This window comes from Triticum aestivum, chromosome 3B (genome assembly GCF_018294505.1).
Source record: "Triticum aestivum cultivar Chinese Spring chromosome 3B, IWGSC CS RefSeq v2.1, whole genome shotgun sequence".
Lineage (NCBI taxonomy): Eukaryota > Viridiplantae > Streptophyta > Magnoliopsida > Poales > Poaceae > Triticum > Triticum aestivum.
In genome coordinates, this window is record NC_057801.1 from 586,588,002 (window position 1) to 586,606,667 (window position 18,666).

The window sequence follows — 18,666 nt, forward strand, 5'->3', positions numbered from 1 at the left end:
GTTCACCAGTGTGGCTGATGATCGACGCAGCAGACGGCAGCAACAGCAAGAAGTTAATGCAGTGGCATCAGATACTCCAGAGTTTATGCATTGGTCCGAGAGGCCTATCAGTTGGAGCAGAGCCGATCACCCAGAGGTGATGCCGAATCCAGGCTCGTACGCCTTGGTTTTGAGTGCTACCTTGGCCACTGATAGGCAGGCCGCTCGCTTCTCGCGAGTGTTGATAGACGGAGGCAGTAGCATCAACATCCTATACAATGATACCATGGAGAAATTAGGAATCAAGCAGAGACAGCTTCAAAGCAGCCGAACTGTTTTCCACGGCATTGTACCTGGCCTTTCTTGGTCCCCAATCGGCAAGATCCAGATAGATGTCCTCTTCGGAGACAAAGATCATTTCTACCGAGAGCCAGTTTGGTTTGAAGTGGTGGACCTTGAAAGCCCATATCAAGCATTGCTTGGCCGACCTGCTTTGGCCAAGTTCATGGCGGTCCCCCACTACGCTTACCTCAAGATGAAGATGCCAAGTTCAAAGGGAATTCTGACCGTGGCCGGCGACTACAGGAAGTCGTCCGCCTGCGCGGCCAAGAGTAGTCGGCTAGCCGAGTCCCTGGTGATCGCAGCTAAGAGGCGGCTCCTTGATCGGGTTGTGGCGATGGACGGCAAGCAGCCAAAGATGTCGCCCGACCCCAAGGAGTCGGAAGCTGAGGGTTCATTCAAGCCGGCTAAAGAAACAAAGAGGATACCTTTGGACCCGGAGCACCCGGAGAGGCACGCTGTCATAGGCGCAAACCTAGACAGCAAATAGGAAGGCGAGCTCATCGATTTCCTCCGTGAGAATCGAGACATCTTCGCATGGTCCCCTAAAGACATGCCAGGTGTACCGACGGAATTCGCCGAGCACAAGTTACATGTCCGATCTGATGTGAAGCCCGTCAGGCAGCCCTTGCGCCGTCTATCAGAAGAGAAGAGAAGAGTTGTTGGAGAAGAGATAGCCCGACTCCTAGCGGCCGGCTTCATTATGGAGGTGTTCTTTCCAGAATGGTTGGCAAACCCGGTCCTAGTGTTGAAGAAGAACAAGCAGTGGCGGATGTGTATCGACTACACAAGCCTCAACAAAGCTTGCCCCAAAGACCCATTTGCTCTGCCAAGAATTGATCAGGTGATAGACTCCACAGCCGCATGCGAGCTGTTGAGCTTCTTAGATGCATATACAGGATATCACCAGATCAAGCTGAACCCGACAGACAGACTAAAGACTGCCTTCATCATGCCGTTTGGAGCCTTCTGCTACCTGACTATGAAGTTCGGCTTGAGGAATGCTGGCGCCACCTTTCAGCGTTGCATGCAGAAGTGTCTCCTCAAGCAACTCGGCAGAAATGCCCATGTCTACGTGGATGATGTGGTGGTGAAGACGGAAAAGCATGGGACACTGTCGGAAGATCTCCAAGAAACCTTTGAGAATCTGCGCCGATTCCAGATCAAGCTCAACCCGGAGAAGTGCGTCTTCGGAGTACCAGCTGGCCAGCTCCTTGGCTTCTTGGTCTCTGAGCGCGGCATAGAGTGCAACCCTGTAAAGATCAAAGCCATCGAGAGGATGGAAGTCCCCCGCCGACTGTTAGATGTGCAGAAGTTCACCAGCTGCTTGGCGTCCATCAGCCGATTCATCAGTCGGTTGGGCGAGAAGGCTCTTCCTTTGTACCAACTAATGAAGAAGACCACCTTTTTTGAATGGAACCACAAAGCGGACGAAGCATTTCTCCAGTTGAAAAATATGTTGACTACTCCCCCTGTGCTGGCGGCTCCGACTCCCAAAGAGCCTATGCTCCTATACATTGCCGCCACCAGCCGGGTAGTCAGCACAGTTATTGTGGTTGAACGCAAGGAGGAAGGCAAGGCGCTCCCTGTCCAGGGACTGGTATATTACCTGAGCGAGGTACTGTCGACCTCCAAGCAGAACTACCCCCACTACCAGAAGATGTTCTACGGCGTGCATTTTGCCGCCAAGAAGTTGAAGCCTTACTTTCAAGAGCATCCAATCACTGTGGTTTGCACCGCTCCACTGGCCGAGATCATTGGAAGCCGTGATGCTTCGGGCCGAGTGGCCAAGTGGGCCATAGATCTGGCTTCCAACACCATCCACCACCAGCCCCGCACCGCCATCAAGTCACAAGCACTGGCCGACTTCCTCGTCGACTGGGCCGAGACCCAGTACCTGCCGCCAGCGCCCGACTCCACCCATTGGCGGATGCATTTCGATGGCTCCAAGATGCGCACCGGCTTGGGAGCCGGCATCGTCCTCACCTCCCCTAAAGGAGACAAGCTCAAATAGCACTGCGGATCCACTTTGCCACCTCCAACAACGTTGCCGAATATGAGGCGCTCATTCACGGGCTCCGGCTCGCCAAGGAACTCGGCATCCGCCGGATCCTGTGCTACGGCAACTCCGATTTGGTGGTCCAGCAGTCGTCTGGTGACTGGGACGCTAAAGATGCAAACATGACGAGCTACCGCTTCCTGGTGCAGCGACTCAACGGATATTTTGAAGGGTGTGAATTCCTTCACGTGCCAAGAAATGACAACGACCAAGCAGACGCCCTGGCACGAGTCGGCTCCACCCGTCAAGCGATACCATCCGGCGTCGCCCTTCAGCGCCTCCTCAAGCCGTCCATCAAGCCTTCACCAGAATCAGACTCCATCTTTGTGCCGGCTCCCCCCGAAGAAGTCGAATCCGACTCAAGAGCACCAGCAGACGGCACAAGAATTCTTACAGACGGCTCCAAGAATACCGCAGTCGAAGACGGCCTGGGGACTTCAGAACCCGGCCCGGGGACTGCGACGGTCAGCTCGAAGACTCCAGAGCTCGGCCCGGGGACTTCACCGATCCAGCAAGCGGCTGCAGATTCCAGCCCGCCGCCTCCCGGCCCAGCCGCCCTTGTCCAAGTCGCAATAGTGGCAATTGAAGAAATAGCAGCACCCTCATGGGCCCAGCCCATCCTCAAGTTCCTAGTAAACAGAGAGCTGCCAGCTGATGAAATCCTGGCTCGGCAAGTACAACGCCGAGCAGCAGCCTATACCATAGTCAACAGAGAGCTGGTCAGGCGCAGTGTCACTGGCGTCTACCAACGCTGCGTCGAGGCAGAACAAGGCCAAGCAATTCTCAGAGACATTCATGAAGGCGAGTGTGGCCACCATGCGGCTTCAAGGGCACTCGTCGCCAAAGCCTTCTGGCACGGTTTCTTCTGGCCGACTGCCCTAGAAGAGGCCAAGGAGTTAGTCCAAAACTGCAAAGGGTGCCAGATGTTCCGTTCCAAGCCGCTCCAGCCGGCTTCCGCGCTCAAGACCATTCCCATCGCCTGGCCCTTTGCGGTTTGGGGCCTGGACATGGTGGGACCATTCAAGACGGCACGTGGCGGCCTAACTCATCTGCTTGTCGCGGTGGACAAGTTCACCAAGTGGATAGAAGTAAAACCCATCAAGAAGTTGAATGGTCCAATAGCAGTAACCTTCATCGCCGACATCACGACTCGGTACGGCATACCACACAGCATCATCACCGACAATGGCACAAATTTTGCCAAAGGCGCCCTGGCCCGTTTCTGCGCAACGCAGGGCATCCGACTGGACTTAGCGTCCGTTGCCCATCCGCAGTCAAACGGCCAGGTGGAGCGAGCAAATAGCCTCATCCTATCCGGCATCAAGCCCCGCCTGGTCGAACCACTGGAGCGTTTGGCCGGCTGTTGGCTTGAGGAGCTGCGAGCCGTCCTCTGGAGTCTGCGCACGACTCCAAACAAGTCAACCGGCTTCACGCCTTTCTTCCTCGTCTACGGTGCTGAAGCCGTCATCCCGACGGACATAGAGTTCGACTCCCCGCGAGTCACCATGTACACCGAGGAGGAAGCAGAAGAAGCACGTCAAGACGGTGTCGATCTGCTAGAAGAGGGCCGGCTGTTGGCACTCAGTTGGTCCGGCATGTACCAGCAGAGCCTGCGCCGATACTACAACAGGAAGGTCAGGCCAAAATCTTTCCAAGAAGGCGACCTTGTGCTCCGACTGATCCAGCGGACAGCCGGCCAGCACAAGCTGTCGGCACCTTGGGAAGGCCCCTTCGTTGTCAGCAAAGTGCTGGGCAACGACTCCTACTATCTGATTGACGCTCAGAAGCCCCGAGCACGCAAGAGAGACGACTCCGGCAAAGAGTCGGAACGACCATGGAATGCAAACCTCCTTCGAAGATTTTACAGTTGATTCAGTATGTATCACGCTACCCCTTTGTATTAAAGGACCGAGACTTCGGGCCCCCCGAGACGAGCTCGGGGACTGCCCCTTTTAATTATCTGTATGATAAGAATTATGCCTTCGAGTATGCTACTTCTTGCTACGCCGCTTGGCGCCGGGTTCGACTAGTCGTCCCGGGGACTCGCCGTCTGGCGCTATGAAATGTTTCCTGAAGTCGGACAAGTAGTGTGCGGCGCCTAAGCCGTCTCCTGCCAGAAGTCGTAGCTCGCAGAGCGACTATTCGGTAGGCAGGAGTAAGGACGAATGGGCGTCCACACGAAAAATGGCTAAGGACCTAAAACATTAACATAGCCTAAGCCGGTTTTCTGCCCCTTTTTCGCAAAAACCGACTCGCGAGTAGTCGGCTTGCCGCTTTCTATCCAACTTGTTGAAAAGACTCCAATGAATGGCAAGTACTTGCTTTCCCCAAAGTAGCCATGCATTTGATCCAGCGGCAGTCCACGGAGCGGTTGTCCAGCTGACAAGGCGGCAACTAGGGGAAGGCGACAAAGGAAAAAAGCCAAAGGAGCAATAAGCAAGGAAAGATAGAACTCGGGTTAATATTTACATAGCATAGGCCCTTGGCCGAATCTTCAAATAGAAGTTCAGAATACACCCCGCGGGTGGAATTGTGCAAATTAACAAGTTCTTCAAAGACTTTCTAGAGCAGATAAAAATTAAAGCCAGAAGGCAGCCGAGGGAGCAGCAGACGGGTTCGGAGGGTCAGAGGAGGCGGCGGTGTCAGGCGCTGGGGCGGCCGGCTGGGCAGTCTCGGCTTGATCGCCGCCAGCGGCAGTTGGCCCGGTCGGACGCGGCTCGTTGCTAGAGGCGCGGTCGAGCTAAGGCTAGTCGCCCGCTCCGTCTTCTGGCGCCTCCGTCTCGCCTTCGTCCTCCGCCTCGCCTTCCTCCTCGATGCTGGAGTCAATCACCTCCGCCGAGTCCTCGCCATATTCTGGGTTCATCCCGAACCACTCCGGCGGCACCTCCTCGCCGCCTGCAGCCTGCTCAGGGATGAAGACACTGGTGTCTGTGTAGTCGGCGATCGCCGCCGCATGCTCGACAAGGGCGCCCTCCACAGCCTCCAGCTCGGCCTGGGCCTCTGACCGGAACGCGGCTAGACGGTCCAGGTCCAGCCTCGGATACCACGCCTTGACGAATTCCAAGGCCCGGCGCGCTCCGGCCCGGGCTGAGGAACCCTTCCAAGCCTCAAGACAGCCGGCTGCGACCTCCAGCCAGTCAGCAGTCTGACTAGCGGTGCGCAGAGCCGGCATATCTGGCCATAGGGCGGCAACCGCCTGGGCGCCGGCACACTGAAGCCGGCGCATCAGCCGATGGGCCGGACGAAGACGGGCCTCGATGCTCAGAAGCTGCTCATCGATAGTCAGGGGAGCGTTGACGGCAATCACCGCGCCGCTTGCCCTCCATGCCTCACGATCAGCCTCGATGGCCAGAGGGACTACCTGCGAGTGTCCAGGGAAGAAGTCTGCCAAGACAAAAAAGAAGCAAGTCAAAAAAATCAGAAGTCAGCCTGACACATAGTCGGAAACTCAAAGAAAGAAACTCACTGTCGACGATGTCCTCGATCTCATGGAAGCCGGAGGTCAGCATCGCCTCCTTGTCAGTCCAGGAGGAGTGCTCGCTCTCGAACTCGGCCAGGAGAGCAGCCTCCTTCTTCTCGGCCTCGTCTTGCGCTTTCTTGAGCAGCTCCTTCTGCTCGGCCAGTTGCGCAGCCAGCAGGTCGCGCTCCACAGCAAGCCTGCCGCACTCCTCCCCCTTGACGCGCAAGGCGGTGTTGACTTCGCCCAGTTGCTCCTGAAGAGTGGCGTTGGCCCCTGAAGAACGAAAGAAAGAGACGAGTAAGTCGTCAGCAAAGAAGATTGCCGGGAAGATCCGGCCCGACTGCTCAGCAGTCGGCCCGAATCTCGGGGACTACAGCCCGCGAGTGCGCCAGCGCGCCCCCGCGAAAAAGAAGAACAAAGAAAGAGATGAGTAAGTCGTCAGCAAAGAAGATCGTCGGGAAGATCCAGCCCGACAGCTCAGCAGTCGGCCCGAATCTCGGGGACTATAGCCCACGGGTGCGCCAGCGCGCCCCTGTGAAGAAGAAGAAAAAACTCACTCCGGCTCTCTGTCAAGTCGGCAGTCCGCTTGCTCAACTCCTCGACATTGCGGTTGAAGGCAGTGGCACGGAGGTTGTGATACTCCTGTAATAAACATTTCAGACTAAGATAAATACTTGGAACTCGCCAGAGGGAGTTCCGAGCCGCCGGCTCAGCAGCCGGCCCGAAACTCGAGGACTACACCCAGTGGGTGCGCTGGCGCGCCCCCACGGAGAAGAGCAAGAAAGACAAGAATCAAAGAGGAAAACATACCCGGACGGCCGCTCGCGACGCTAGATGCGCCTTGGCGCAGATCTGGAGGGCGTCGCCCTCGGCTCGCAGCTTCGCTTGGACATCCAGAAGCGCTTGGTTCAGCGGGCCCGTGCCGCCTCCGCGCACCCACCCAACAGGCGCGGCGCTCGTCGCCTCGGCGTCTGGGATGGCCGAGCTAGTGGCACCGACCTCCAGGGGCCGCGGCGCCGAAGTCGCCTTCTCAAGACGGCGATGCACTAGCGAGGCAACTTGAAGGAGCAGGGTCGCCACGGCCTCGTCTTCAGTCGGCGGCACCGGCGGGCCTGTTGGCTGTTTGCCGTGGGCCCTCCCAGATGGCGGTGGAGGCTGCAGGGGTGGCACAGGCGTGTCCGACATGGAGGCCTCACCGCTCTCCTTCTCCACAATGGGGTTCTCGGCCCCGGCCTCTTAGGTCTGCCTCGTAAATTCTGGAGGCGGCGGTGCGGAGGACAGCGGGGTGATGAGCAACGCCGATTGGCGACGCGCGGCCTCCTCAGCTCGCCGTTTCGCTGCAAGGGTGGCTTCGTCCTCTTCTAGCTTCTTCTGGGCGGAGGCCGCCGCCTTCTCAGCTTCCGCCTTCTCCAGGCGGTCGGCCTCCTCCTCGTCGCGCTTCTCCCGCGCGTTTCGCTCCGTCGCCTCCCGGAGGTCGGCGGCAGGGTCAACCCGGCGAGTGTTGGTGGACATCTCTGCCGACCCCATGACGGAGGGACGGCGACCATCTCAAGGGAAAGGGGGGCCCTGAAGAAAAAAGGGGGAGTACAGAAAAGAACTCGGACAAGATTTACCCAAAGAAAACAAGACAAAGCCGGAGACACTTACGCAGAAACCAGCGGCGGCCTCTTCACTTCCTTACGGAAGCGGTTGGCCTTCGCGGCCGCCTCCTCCCGCTTGGTCGTGGCGGCCGCCCCCTTGAACTTCTTCGCCTTGCTGCCAGGCGCACTCGGCCCGGCGTGGCACCTCTTCGCGCCGCCTTGGCCGGCTAAGCCGGCAGAGGAACCCGCGCCTGATGGGCCGACCCTTGGCTGGTGGCACGGGACGACTTCCCCTTCGGCGTCGTCTTCAGGCCAGTCGGTGAAGGTGGCCGAGGGCCTGAGGCCGCTTCCCGCTCCTCCTCCTCCGCCTTCAGCATCGGCCTCCATCGCCGCTGCCCCCAAGTCGGGGTCGTCGACGTCGCTCTCCGCTCGGTCGGGAACGAACTCGCGGGGCGGTCTTGCGACGCCGGCTGCGGGCTGAATAAGGGGGTTCTAGTTCAGAAGAAACCAATGAAAATCAGAAGTCGGATTCGGCTATGAAGAAGACAAAGCAATAGAGAGATGCGACTTACCACTGGACTTGGCGCGCGAGTATGGCTCCTTGCCAAACTGCCAGTCCTCCCCGAGCTCGCAGTTCGCGATGTCGTTCACCATGTTTGCCACCTTTGCGCGGGGCATTTCCCTGGTGCACATCCGACTCGGGTCCCGGTGGTCGCTCATCTGACTGATTAGATGAGGCCGGCCTTGGAGCAGGAGGACTCGGCGCGCCACGAAGGCGGCCAGCAAGTCGGCCCCAACCAGGCCCTCCGACTGCGTCAGAACTCGGAGCCGAGCCACGGCGGCGGTTCCAGCAAGAGTCAGCGTCTTGACTCGATGAGACCAGATGGGGAGCCTCCCAGCCGGCGCGCCGGCTTCATAAGGCGGCAGATTGACCCAGTTGCCGTCGGGGGCGACGTTCTTCACGTAGAAGTATGACCGCTGCCACATCTTCACCGATTTGATCAGCGAGATGGAGGGGAATGGGTTGTCGGCCGTCGATCGCCGCATCGCGATGAAAGCACCGCATTGAGCCGGCACGCTGGCGACGTGCGTGCCAAGCTTGGATGAGAAAAATTCTCCCCACAGCTCGATGGTGGGGAGAACGCCGAGAAAGTCTTCGCACATGGTGGCAAAGGCGGATAACAGCACCACCGTGTTGGGGTGAGGTGGTGCGGCTGGAGCCCGTGAAACTCCAGGAAGGAGCGGAAGAATCCGCTCGCCGGCAGCCCCAAGCCGCGCATGAGGTGTGAGCGGAAGATGACACGCTCGCCCTCCTCCGGCGCCGGCGATATCTCCCCCACCGGCGCGGCACGGGCTCGCACGAGGTGCGCGCCGGGAAGGCGGCGCGTCTTGCAGAGGAACTCGATGAGGTCGTCGTCTACCTCCGAGCCGTCCCACACGCTGGAGCGCACGACCGAAGCCACGGCGACGGAGGAAGAGCTCATCGCTGTTGGCGCGGTGTGTTTCTGCTCGCCGGCGGCAAGAAGAAGAAGAGGAGGCAAGAGGAGGCGGGAAGCGGGGAGGATGGGCACGCGTGCTTTGCCGCTCCACTCCCCCCCGCCTACTTATAGCCTTAAGGGCTGAGAAGCCGATGGGGTGGGCGTGGGATTAACTACGCTCAGGACCCCACGCCCCCCCACGATTTAGGAAGCCCAACCGTTCGCACGGCTGCAGCGGATCCGTTCGTGGGCCAAGGCACGGTGGTGGCGGGCCCCGCCTGACGGCCCGTCCCGTCGCGCGCGTGGGCAGGCAGACCATCCTCGCCGCGTGGCACTGCGCGATGGGACCATGGCGGGTGGCCGCAGGGAAGCGTATCAGGCACACCGCCTGGTTTCCCGCCACGACTTTCAAGCTCTTTAAAGAGCAAGACGGTCCTCTGCAGATCCGACTTCGGGTAGTCGGCCCGGAGGAAGACGGCAAGCGAAACCCAGACTCCACCACTGGAAGAATGAAACTGTTGAGGCCCCATGACGTATCACTCTTGGAGCCTCACCAGCTTCGGGGACTACTGTCGGAGTAATGGGCCATGAGTAGGCTAACCCGAGGCCCAGAACCTTTCAAGACATCGGGGCAGGCTGCGCCCCTTAAGCCGAGTTCCATATGGCGACTCCAAGATATGCCGAGTCCCAGATGGCGACTCCAAGATAAGCCGAGTCCCAGATGGCGACTCCAAGATAAGCCGAGTCTCAGATGGCGACTCCAAGATAAGCCGAGTCCCAGATGGCGACTCCAAGATAAGCCGAGTCCCAGACGGCGACTTCCGGAGAAGCCGACTACAGAGAGTCAGCCCGCGACTCCACTCTCGTCATGATAGGCGAGGCGGGTACGACCACGGCGTGGCCGTCACCTCCTGCTTGCGAGGGCCCGGCATGGCTACAGTGTGCCGTACCGCTGGAGATCTCCGGCGTGGCCGGCACTGTTGCCATGCCTGCCCTGACCTCAGCCACAGTGGGCGGCGCACTGTGGCCACGATGGCCTACCTGTACGGCTCAGAGACAGCGGACCCGTCTGTCAGTGAGAGCATGGAAGACGGCGGATACGCCCCGAAGGCGGCCCAGTGGGAGTCGGCTCCCTAGAGTTGGCCGGCCTCTCCCACGGGTCCCACGCGCCATTAACCAAACAAGACGGGGAGTGACGACAGTGATCGCCTGATAGACGGTGGCACTTTTGCCATGACCCCATGACCAAGCCTGCGTCATTAGAAGCACGGCTACAGTACCGGACCCGTCGGTGGGGCCCACTAGTCGGCGGGCCCCAGCAGTCGGCGGAGAAGACGGCGGCCTGTGAGACAGATGGCTTGGACCCGCGCCCAGCCGGATTACCATTGTACCCCCGGGGGTAGGCCTATATAAACCCCCCAGGGCACCCATGCAAAGGGTTCGAATCCATTTAGCATTAGACCAGATCATATAGGAAGGAAAGAGCTAGCCTTGCCTTCTCCTACCTCCAGAATATAGCTCTAGGAGCAACCTTGTAGTCACTACGCCTTAGTGATCATGCGGAGACCCCGCAGAGCAGCAGTAGGGGTGTTATCTCCCCGGAGAGCCCCGAAGCTGGTTAAGATCCGCCGGTGTGCATGTCTTCACCTCATCCCGTTTCCTGGCACCGGCGACGTTCTACTCGCTCCCACCATGATAAACCATCCTTTGGAATATGTCGCACCCAACCCCCGACACTCCATGCGCAGTTCCCGGACGAACTCCTCGAACACCTCTGCCACTGGCCAACGACAGGTCAGCCGGGTCGCCGCGTGCCTGTCCAAGATAAGAAGAGGCGGAGTGGGGACATGGAGCTTACCTACATGGAGGTGACCTTGCGGAGGAGTCACATAAGACAACCACGCAGAGGGGCTTCGCCGACGGGAACATGGACATCACACCGCTACCTCAGTTGATCAGTGACGTCCGTCGGTGCTTGGTCGGTCTCCTGGGATCTTGGGCTATGGACAACCTTGTCCTCCCGAACAGTTGTGCAACCTCTGGTATAACCTCCTCAATAGAGGAGGGGCCCGCTTCCCATCTCCCGGCGGCTTGACAAAGATGAAGCGCGGTGGAGCGGTGGAGCGGTGACATGGCGTAGGGTGGTGTGGTTGCATAGGGCGGTACGCCGCCTGGATCGTTGGTGGGGGGAGGGAAGCGGGCGGGTGGTCGTGGGACGACGTGCGTACCTGGGCTGCTTTATTTATTTTTTCTTTTGTGCGAGGAGATCTTTCTTTCAGGTAGGAGCGGAAGGGGATCGAAGGAGGCAGGGGGAATGAGGTCGAACCATCACGAAATTCGATTCTGCTTTAATAGTAGAGATTTTTTTAAATTAGTTATTTATTTTCTAATTAATATGATTGAGTGATTTAAGGTAAGGTTAATTAATTTAGATTTGATCTTTAGATATTGATCGTGATTGAATCTTTCACATAAAGACATTACTAAATAACTTGCGCTAGCATGGAAAGTTCTGATCGTTCAAATTGTTTTCGTTGTTTGAGAGGGTGACGCTAAATTAAACCGGTGGGCTGGGGGGAACGGACGAAAAAAAACCCAGCAAAAAAATGGTTGAAAGTGGTGGGACGAAAATAAACCATGGAGACTATTCTACCAACTCAGACATTAGGAGTAGAGATATTTAGAGAAGCTTCCTGTTGTACTCCCTCCATTTCTTTTTAGTCCGCATATAAGATTTGATCAAAGTCAAACTTTTAAAGTTTGACTAACTTTATAGAAAAAAATATTAACATCTACAATACCAAAGTTATATGTTATGAAAATTAATTTCATCAAGCATCTAATATTATTGATTTCATAGTGTGGATGTTGATATCTTTTTCTATAAAGCTAGTCAAATTTTACAAAGTTTGACTTTGACCAAATCTTACATGCAAACTAAAAAAATGAAGGGAGTAGTTTACTAATTTGGTCAAAATTTGACTGGTTTTTCTAACAAGCGCGTTCGCTATTGCTTGGAGGGGAGACTAGGCCAGCAAACGAAGAACTCAAAACGGGGAAGGGGAGAAGGGCGGGGCGGCGCAGGGAGACCACTGACCACGAGTGAGGGTGGTAGAGCCGTAGAGGGAGCGAGACTAGGACAGGGCCGGCCATCCGCTGGTCCTCCGCAGCACTTTGATCAGCAAGCTCTCCGCTCATCTTCGCTGCTTGGTCGGCCATTCGGCTACCGGAGGTTCGTGAATGGAGATTTCGTTCGATATCTAGGTATTATTATCTGAAGTATAGTAAACACCAGTTTGCTAGGAGAAAGCACTCAACAAATAAATAAATTTGAGAATCCCCCCTCCCCCAAACTTCAATTTAACCGTCAAATTCACTTCCAATCGAGTTCTGTTCCATGCGGAACGAGATCCAGTTTTGTTTAGGATTCCACAGGTTCCGAGTTACAGTAGTACTTTGTTAAGAACATTGAGTAGCACTGCATTTCCTTTTAGATTGAACGAGAGTTGACAGGTTATGAAAGGCAGTGGAAAGCTAGGGGATTTAGTTTCGAACTTGGTAATAATACTCCGTCCGTCCCAGAATAAGTGTCTCAAGCTTAGTACAACTTTGTACTAGAAGTTAGTACTGTATAAAGCTAAGACACTTATTTTGGGACGGAGGGAGTATAACATAAGTTATGCTAAAATGTTGAGAAATTCCCTGCGAATTACCACCTCATTCTCTGCATCACCAGCAGCAGCAGATAATCTAGCCTACTTCTCTCGAATTATTTGCCAACTTATGGTTTTTCTGGAACATGCTTGGAAGCACCTCATTTTTTTCACGGGGAAGAAAAGGCTAAGATAGGGCGGACGACCAGCAAATTATCAAGATTTACAGTGTGAGCACTGCACCCACCAAAGAAAAAACATTCGGTAGAGAATCAAAGACGCCTAACATCGAGTTGAACATACATGAAACAAGACATTAAGGATGCAGATGCAGTAATTAGTCTTCTGGATCCAGTAAAGAATCAAAGAGACCCAACACATAGAGAATTTCACTTCAGAGTTGTACTTAAAGAAAGACTGTCAGAACTGCTCAAGAAGCAAAAGCTATATCGAGTTAAACCTGCTAGTATGTTCAACTATACTAGTTATCTAGGTACCCATCTGTTGTCCATCTCCACAAGGAACTATCTAGTATGTAAAACTCGATGTTACCTCCTTAAGCTTTGTCCAGAGATGAGTGAATTCTCTCATAGTATATGGTCTTTACAAGAGTTTGTTTCTGTTCTTTCGTTCATGACAAATATATAATTTTTTCAGTTAATCCGGTCGCTATTTCCATTGCAAAATTTAAAGAAATGCCTAAGGTAACAATAATAAAGTGTAGGGTTGATTGTCAAGAGCTGAAAAATCAAACTATTTGACACTAAATTCACCCAGAAAGTTACACCATCGACTAGTTAACAATGTAAAAATTTGTCTGTTATACAGGTGCACGAGTTGATTGCTTGTCCACACTTTATCCCTGGCTGGCAAAACAGGAGGGGTGCCATGACATCCTATTTGATCTGCTATCAGGAATCAGAGAGGCATTTGTTAACCACTACTATTACTATACCCCGATCTCGATTGTCATCGCTCCAAGATATGTTTTGCCTGGTTCTTCGTCCAGAAGGCGAAGTTGTTGTCATTGAGGGCATTGGTGGCTTGGCAAAGACATGGGTGGCAAAAGGTGCATTTGAAACAGCAAGGAACTCAAATCGCTTTGATAACTATATTTGGGTATCATTGTCTAGAGGTTGTAGTCTGCGACGGTGCATCGAGAAGATTGCAACATGTCTTTTAATTGACATCGGAGAGGAACTGTTATCATCCAGAATTAGTGTAATGATCAAGGAACATCTCGCGAGACGGAAGTTTTTGTTGGTTCTTGATAATGCTTATTTTGTCGAGGAAAACATCTTAATGAACTTGGGGATTCCTCATCCTCGAGAGCAGAGTTTGGGTTCAAAGGTCATTGTGACCACAAGAACCAGGAGGGTACTGTCAGTCATGGAGCCAGATATAATTATATCGCCACAGCCTCTTACAGATCAGGCCTCATGTGACCTACTGTGCGAGAAGATTGGCAAAGATATTCGTCTAGACTTAAGTAATTGTTGCTTTGGCATACCATTATCAGTTATCTTACTGGCTGGGGCACTGTGTGATGTGCCTACACAAGAGGAATTCAGCAAGCTAATCAGTGAAGTTCATGTGGCCTCGGCGAATCGCCTTGTAAATTTTGGTTACAGCCAGCTTCCTAGTGATACTGCTAGGCACTGTTCCCTATACTGTTTACTCTTCCCTGACGATGAAGCAATTTCTGTCAAAGACTTAATATTCTTCTGGAAGCTGGAGGGTATCACTGATGAGGCTAACTGTACTGGTAGGGAAATTCTCCATGTGCTTTTAAAGCATGGGTTGATTCATTTTGAGGGTGATGATCATATCCGCATGCATGATGTCATTAGAGAGACGTTATCTCAACTTGGACGGGACAATGGCTATGTGGAACAGCCTCAATGGGACTTTGACGATTACATTCAATTTGAGCATCTAGCCAAGTTGGGCGGCAAAATTTCCTTAATGAACACAAAAATGGAAGTACTCCATGGAAGTCCAAGTGCCGAGTGCTTTTCAACTTCGACGCTACTTTTGAGAGGAAACCGCCATATGAGAACTATATCGGAAGAATTTTTTTGTTGTGTGCAAATGCTTAGAGTGCTAGACCTATCGTTTACTCGAATCATCATCCTGCCCCAATCCATTTCTAGTTTGTTTTACCTCCGGTCGCTGCTACTAGTTGGATGCGGACACTTGGAGAAAATTCAGCACATAAGCTCACTGGAGATGCTTGAAATACTTGATGCATCAAGTTGTGGTTCCCTAAAAAGGGTAGAGTGTGGATCATTTGATCGTATGAGGGTGCTCAAGATTCTTGACCTTTCCCGGACTTCTATTGCATGCTTGCCATCTCTAGCTGCGTGCGTCGGACTTCAACAACTCATACTACACGATTGCCCATGTCTTGAATCTCAGCAAACTACAGAAACAAATGACAAGTCCTGCAATGCAATTTTTGTTAAGTTCCCTTATGGAGTTTCAAAAACAGGTGCAGTAAGGAACGTACAAATAGGGGCAAGTATGGAGGATCTAGTGGGTTGGATTTGGTTGCCTGGCGGGCTGGCTTTTGAGTTGTCTGACAGATTTGTCATGAAGGTCTCTGAAGATGTAGATCAGAACGGCAAAACGTACATACATGCAAGTCAGGCCAATTTCTTTCGGTCTTTGGATAAAGAATCTCCACTATGGTTAACCTGCTTCCAAAAGTTTCACATAGTTATCTCCTCTTCAAAGTTTGATCAAACCATGCACAAGGGCTTGAGAGCAGTGAGGACAAAATTCTCTTCTGTGGACGCGCATTCCGGTGATTTCGATCGGTATCTGGAGATGAACTGTGTCAGCATTCCTAATGGTATTGAGGAGATTCTTGGTCATGCTGAGCTGATATCATCAAGAAGCGTAACAACAACAGATCAAGTGTGGAATCTGAATATTGGAAGACTGGCAGCAGCAGGAGAACTTTGGATAGAGGAATGTCGCCAGCTGGAGAATCTTTTCTCCCGGGAAGAAGTGGATGAATTGTCTAGAATAGGAAAATTGCAGAATATATTTATCTCCAACATGGACAATTTAGCATACTTCTGCCAACGGGTGGAAGATGCGACGAGTTTCAGTTGTCTGGCGCAGTTGCTCCTCGATTGCTGTCCAAGACTGAACTTCCTCTTCCCTTCGTCGCTACGCCTGCCGAAGCTTCGCAGTCTACATATAAGGTTCTGTGATAGCCTGGAGAGGGTTTTCGACGAATCAGTCGCGGCAGAAATTGCTCTTCCAGGGTTACAGTCACTGCAGCTGTGGGAGCTTCCGGAGCTTAGCTGCGTGTGTGGAGGAGTCTTGCCATCTCTCAAGGACCTGAAGGTGAGAGGCTGTGGAAAGCTGAAAAGGATTCCTATCGGTGTGACTGAAAATAGCACATTCATTATTACAACAGTAATGGGAGAGACGCATTGGTGGGACGATTTGGTCTAGGATGACGAAGGCGTCAAGCGTTGGATGCTCTTCAGAAACTGGGGCCCCATGCTTCCACATTTCGCATCTGAAGGATAAGTCTTCGTTGCTGCGGTACATGGATCCAGTCTAGTGTGGATTGGTGGACGGATTCATCTTTATTTCCAGTGAAACTGCACTTTTACTGCTGCTGTACCTGTCCCGTCTGTAACACTGTCGCAGCACTACAAGTGGCCAGTCGTGAATGAACCTTGCACGATTCACAGTTGGTACATTGTATACTCTGCGAGTCAATGAGCCGAACAACTCTGCGAAATCACAGGCACAGCCTTGATTCATCTGCCACCAAATGTGAGCAGGACCCGGGCCGGCCTAGCCCCAAGTCCCCAACACATGGACCAGGCTAGCCCCAACACGATGTTGCCCCGTAGCCCTGCACCGGCTATTCAAGGAACTGTGGTGCAATCCACCAACCTGGCAGGCACGCATGTGGATGTGGTGGAAGTGGAATCCATCCATCCATCCATCCATTCGCTCGTTCATCTCGAGGGCACGGCGGGGACGTCGCCCACGTACGTATGCGCCCATCATGCGCTGCGTCCCACCCTCCGCCGAGACCGACGCCGCATCGGCCCTCCCCGACCCAGCACCGGTGCACATTACCCGCACGACGGCTGTCCCGCGGCCGGCCTCCCCTCCTCCGCGCGCCCGTCCCTCTCCCGGGTCGCGGTAGCTCGGCGGGCACGGAAAGTGGGGTGCTTTCCCGCAAGATTGGCATCGGAATAATGGGCGCGCCGGGGCCCGCCGCACATGCCATGTCTCCCGGAGTTGGTTGAGCGGATGCGGATTTGTACGCGTCCCCGATCGTGCCGGCGCTTCGTTTAATCGTTGGCTCGTTCGTTCGTTCCTCCCACTCCTTCCGTTCCGCGGCAGGGTTTTCTCTTTCTTTTTGGGTTGGGGCAGGTTTTTAATGTGGATCTGTACTCCGGTCGATCGGTCCAAACATGCACCGGGGCCGGCGAGTTTTTTGGTGTTGTCGACCTACTGTACGTACGTAGTGTGGGGAGACGCAGTGAGCCTCGCCGGTGACGACGATCCAATGCGTGGTAGCGTGGCCCCGTTTTGGCCTAGCCATGTTGTGCAGCGGCGTAGATCAAGCTCTCGTGGTCGTGGCGTACACTAACACTGTGCTGTCATTATACGGGGAAGCCGGCCGTTTTTTGTTGCTCTTGTGGTGCGTCCAATGTCTATTGTACTCGACTGCCGGTGAATGATTGGTAAAGGCCAATCGATCCGCCGTTTTTTTGTGTCTGGCTTCCGTCACGAGTCCGTGCGACGGGGTGGCACGTCTCCTCTCTTTGCAATGCCAAGGTGCACCATGGTTTCTGTTACGGCAGTCACGCGTCGCAGTATATTGCCGAGACGGTCAATGGCGACTGATTGCGTAGTAAATGGGTTGGTGCCACATATAGCAGTGTACCTTCCGTCAGAGATCTTGAACGCCTGACAAGCACTCACAGTGAGAAAAAAGATGCCGTCGGCTGAGAAAGGTAACCTGACAAGCTGAGTACTTGCATAGGTATCCAAAGTAACAAGTTACGACTAGCTATTTTAAACGGGCCCATTTGACAGAAGAAATTACGTCCGTCCGAACATGGAAAGCGGCTGCTCGTCTCCGTATTCCTGGAAAGCGGCTGGCTTGCTTTTTTTTTCGAAATCGAGGCAAAAGATTTGACTCATCGATTAATTAAGAAGAAGAGAATTGTCTAATTAATTAACCAAAAACCAGGCGAAAACCGAAAAGCGGCTGGCCTGCTACTCGCCGAGTGGTGGTGTGCCTGCAAAATTTGACACATTGCATTTGCATGCGGAATACTCGGCTGGTCTTGGGTGATTATCCAATCATGCAAAGCCTGATAGCTCGGCATGGACGCGTAGGGCCCAACCATGCGGTCAAGGGCCGGGGATGCTGCGTGCATTCAGGTCAGATCATTGAGGTTCATGCAATGCAAGCCGGGCAGAATGAGGGCTGCTCATCGTGGTAGGACAAAGCAACGCATGGTGTGCCATAAGGTTCATGCATGCATGCATGCACTCATTCCCTGCTGGACTGGATATACTACATCTCAATCTGGAACATGTCCGGGCAGCCGAAAACAATGGTGCTGCACATCACCACGCACATGACACACCAGCCGGCCTTAAACTTGCAGCAGTGTCACCGGCACTGGTGCAAAGAACGTGGCTGTCTATCTATCAGCTAGATAGATGGATAGATCAAGCATTTGAGACACGATGATTCGTATAGAATCAGATCATGCCCTCCCGCCGTACTTCTCCTGTTGCACATTGGCCACTTGTCACAAGCTCGGATAGATAGATAGGTGGATCAAATGGAACGAATGCGCACGGAAGGAGAGCCCCTCTCTAACCACCAGATTCCGGGTATCATCATCTAATCTAATCACCCCGAGCCAGCATAGCAAATAATTTAGCCACGCGTATCCCGGCCCCTTGAACACGGGCGATCGGGCATTATCCGGCGCATGTGCTCGCCGTATCACGACGAGGGAGAAGATCGGCCGCCACAACCTACACGAACGCACGGCAAAGCGGATTCCTAAATGATACGTGCGTCGGTTGCGGCTTTCGTATTATTAATCAGCGAACC

The 18,666-nt window shown here is 53.9% G+C and overlaps 1 protein-coding gene and 1 pseudogene across 1 annotated transcript; one reads left to right on the top strand and one right to left on the bottom strand.

Moving 5' to 3' along the window:
• LOC123067613 (uncharacterized) overlaps positions 1-8,901 on the bottom strand; it is a 126,053-nt pseudogene extending 117,152 nt beyond the window's left edge.
• A 3,014-nt stretch (positions 8,902-11,915) lies between these two features.
• On the top strand, positions 11,916-17,215 carry LOC123071078 (disease resistance protein At4g27190). The gene is made up of 2 exons (XM_044494554.1): positions 11,916-12,127; positions 13,377-17,215. Exon 2 carries the CDS (start codon positions 13,437-13,439, stop codon positions 16,014-16,016), a length of 2,580 nt encoding a protein of 859 aa, XP_044350489.1. The 5' UTR covers positions 11,916-12,127; positions 13,377-13,436; the 3' UTR covers positions 16,017-17,215.
• The last annotated feature ends 1,451 nt before the right edge of the window (positions 17,216-18,666 follow it).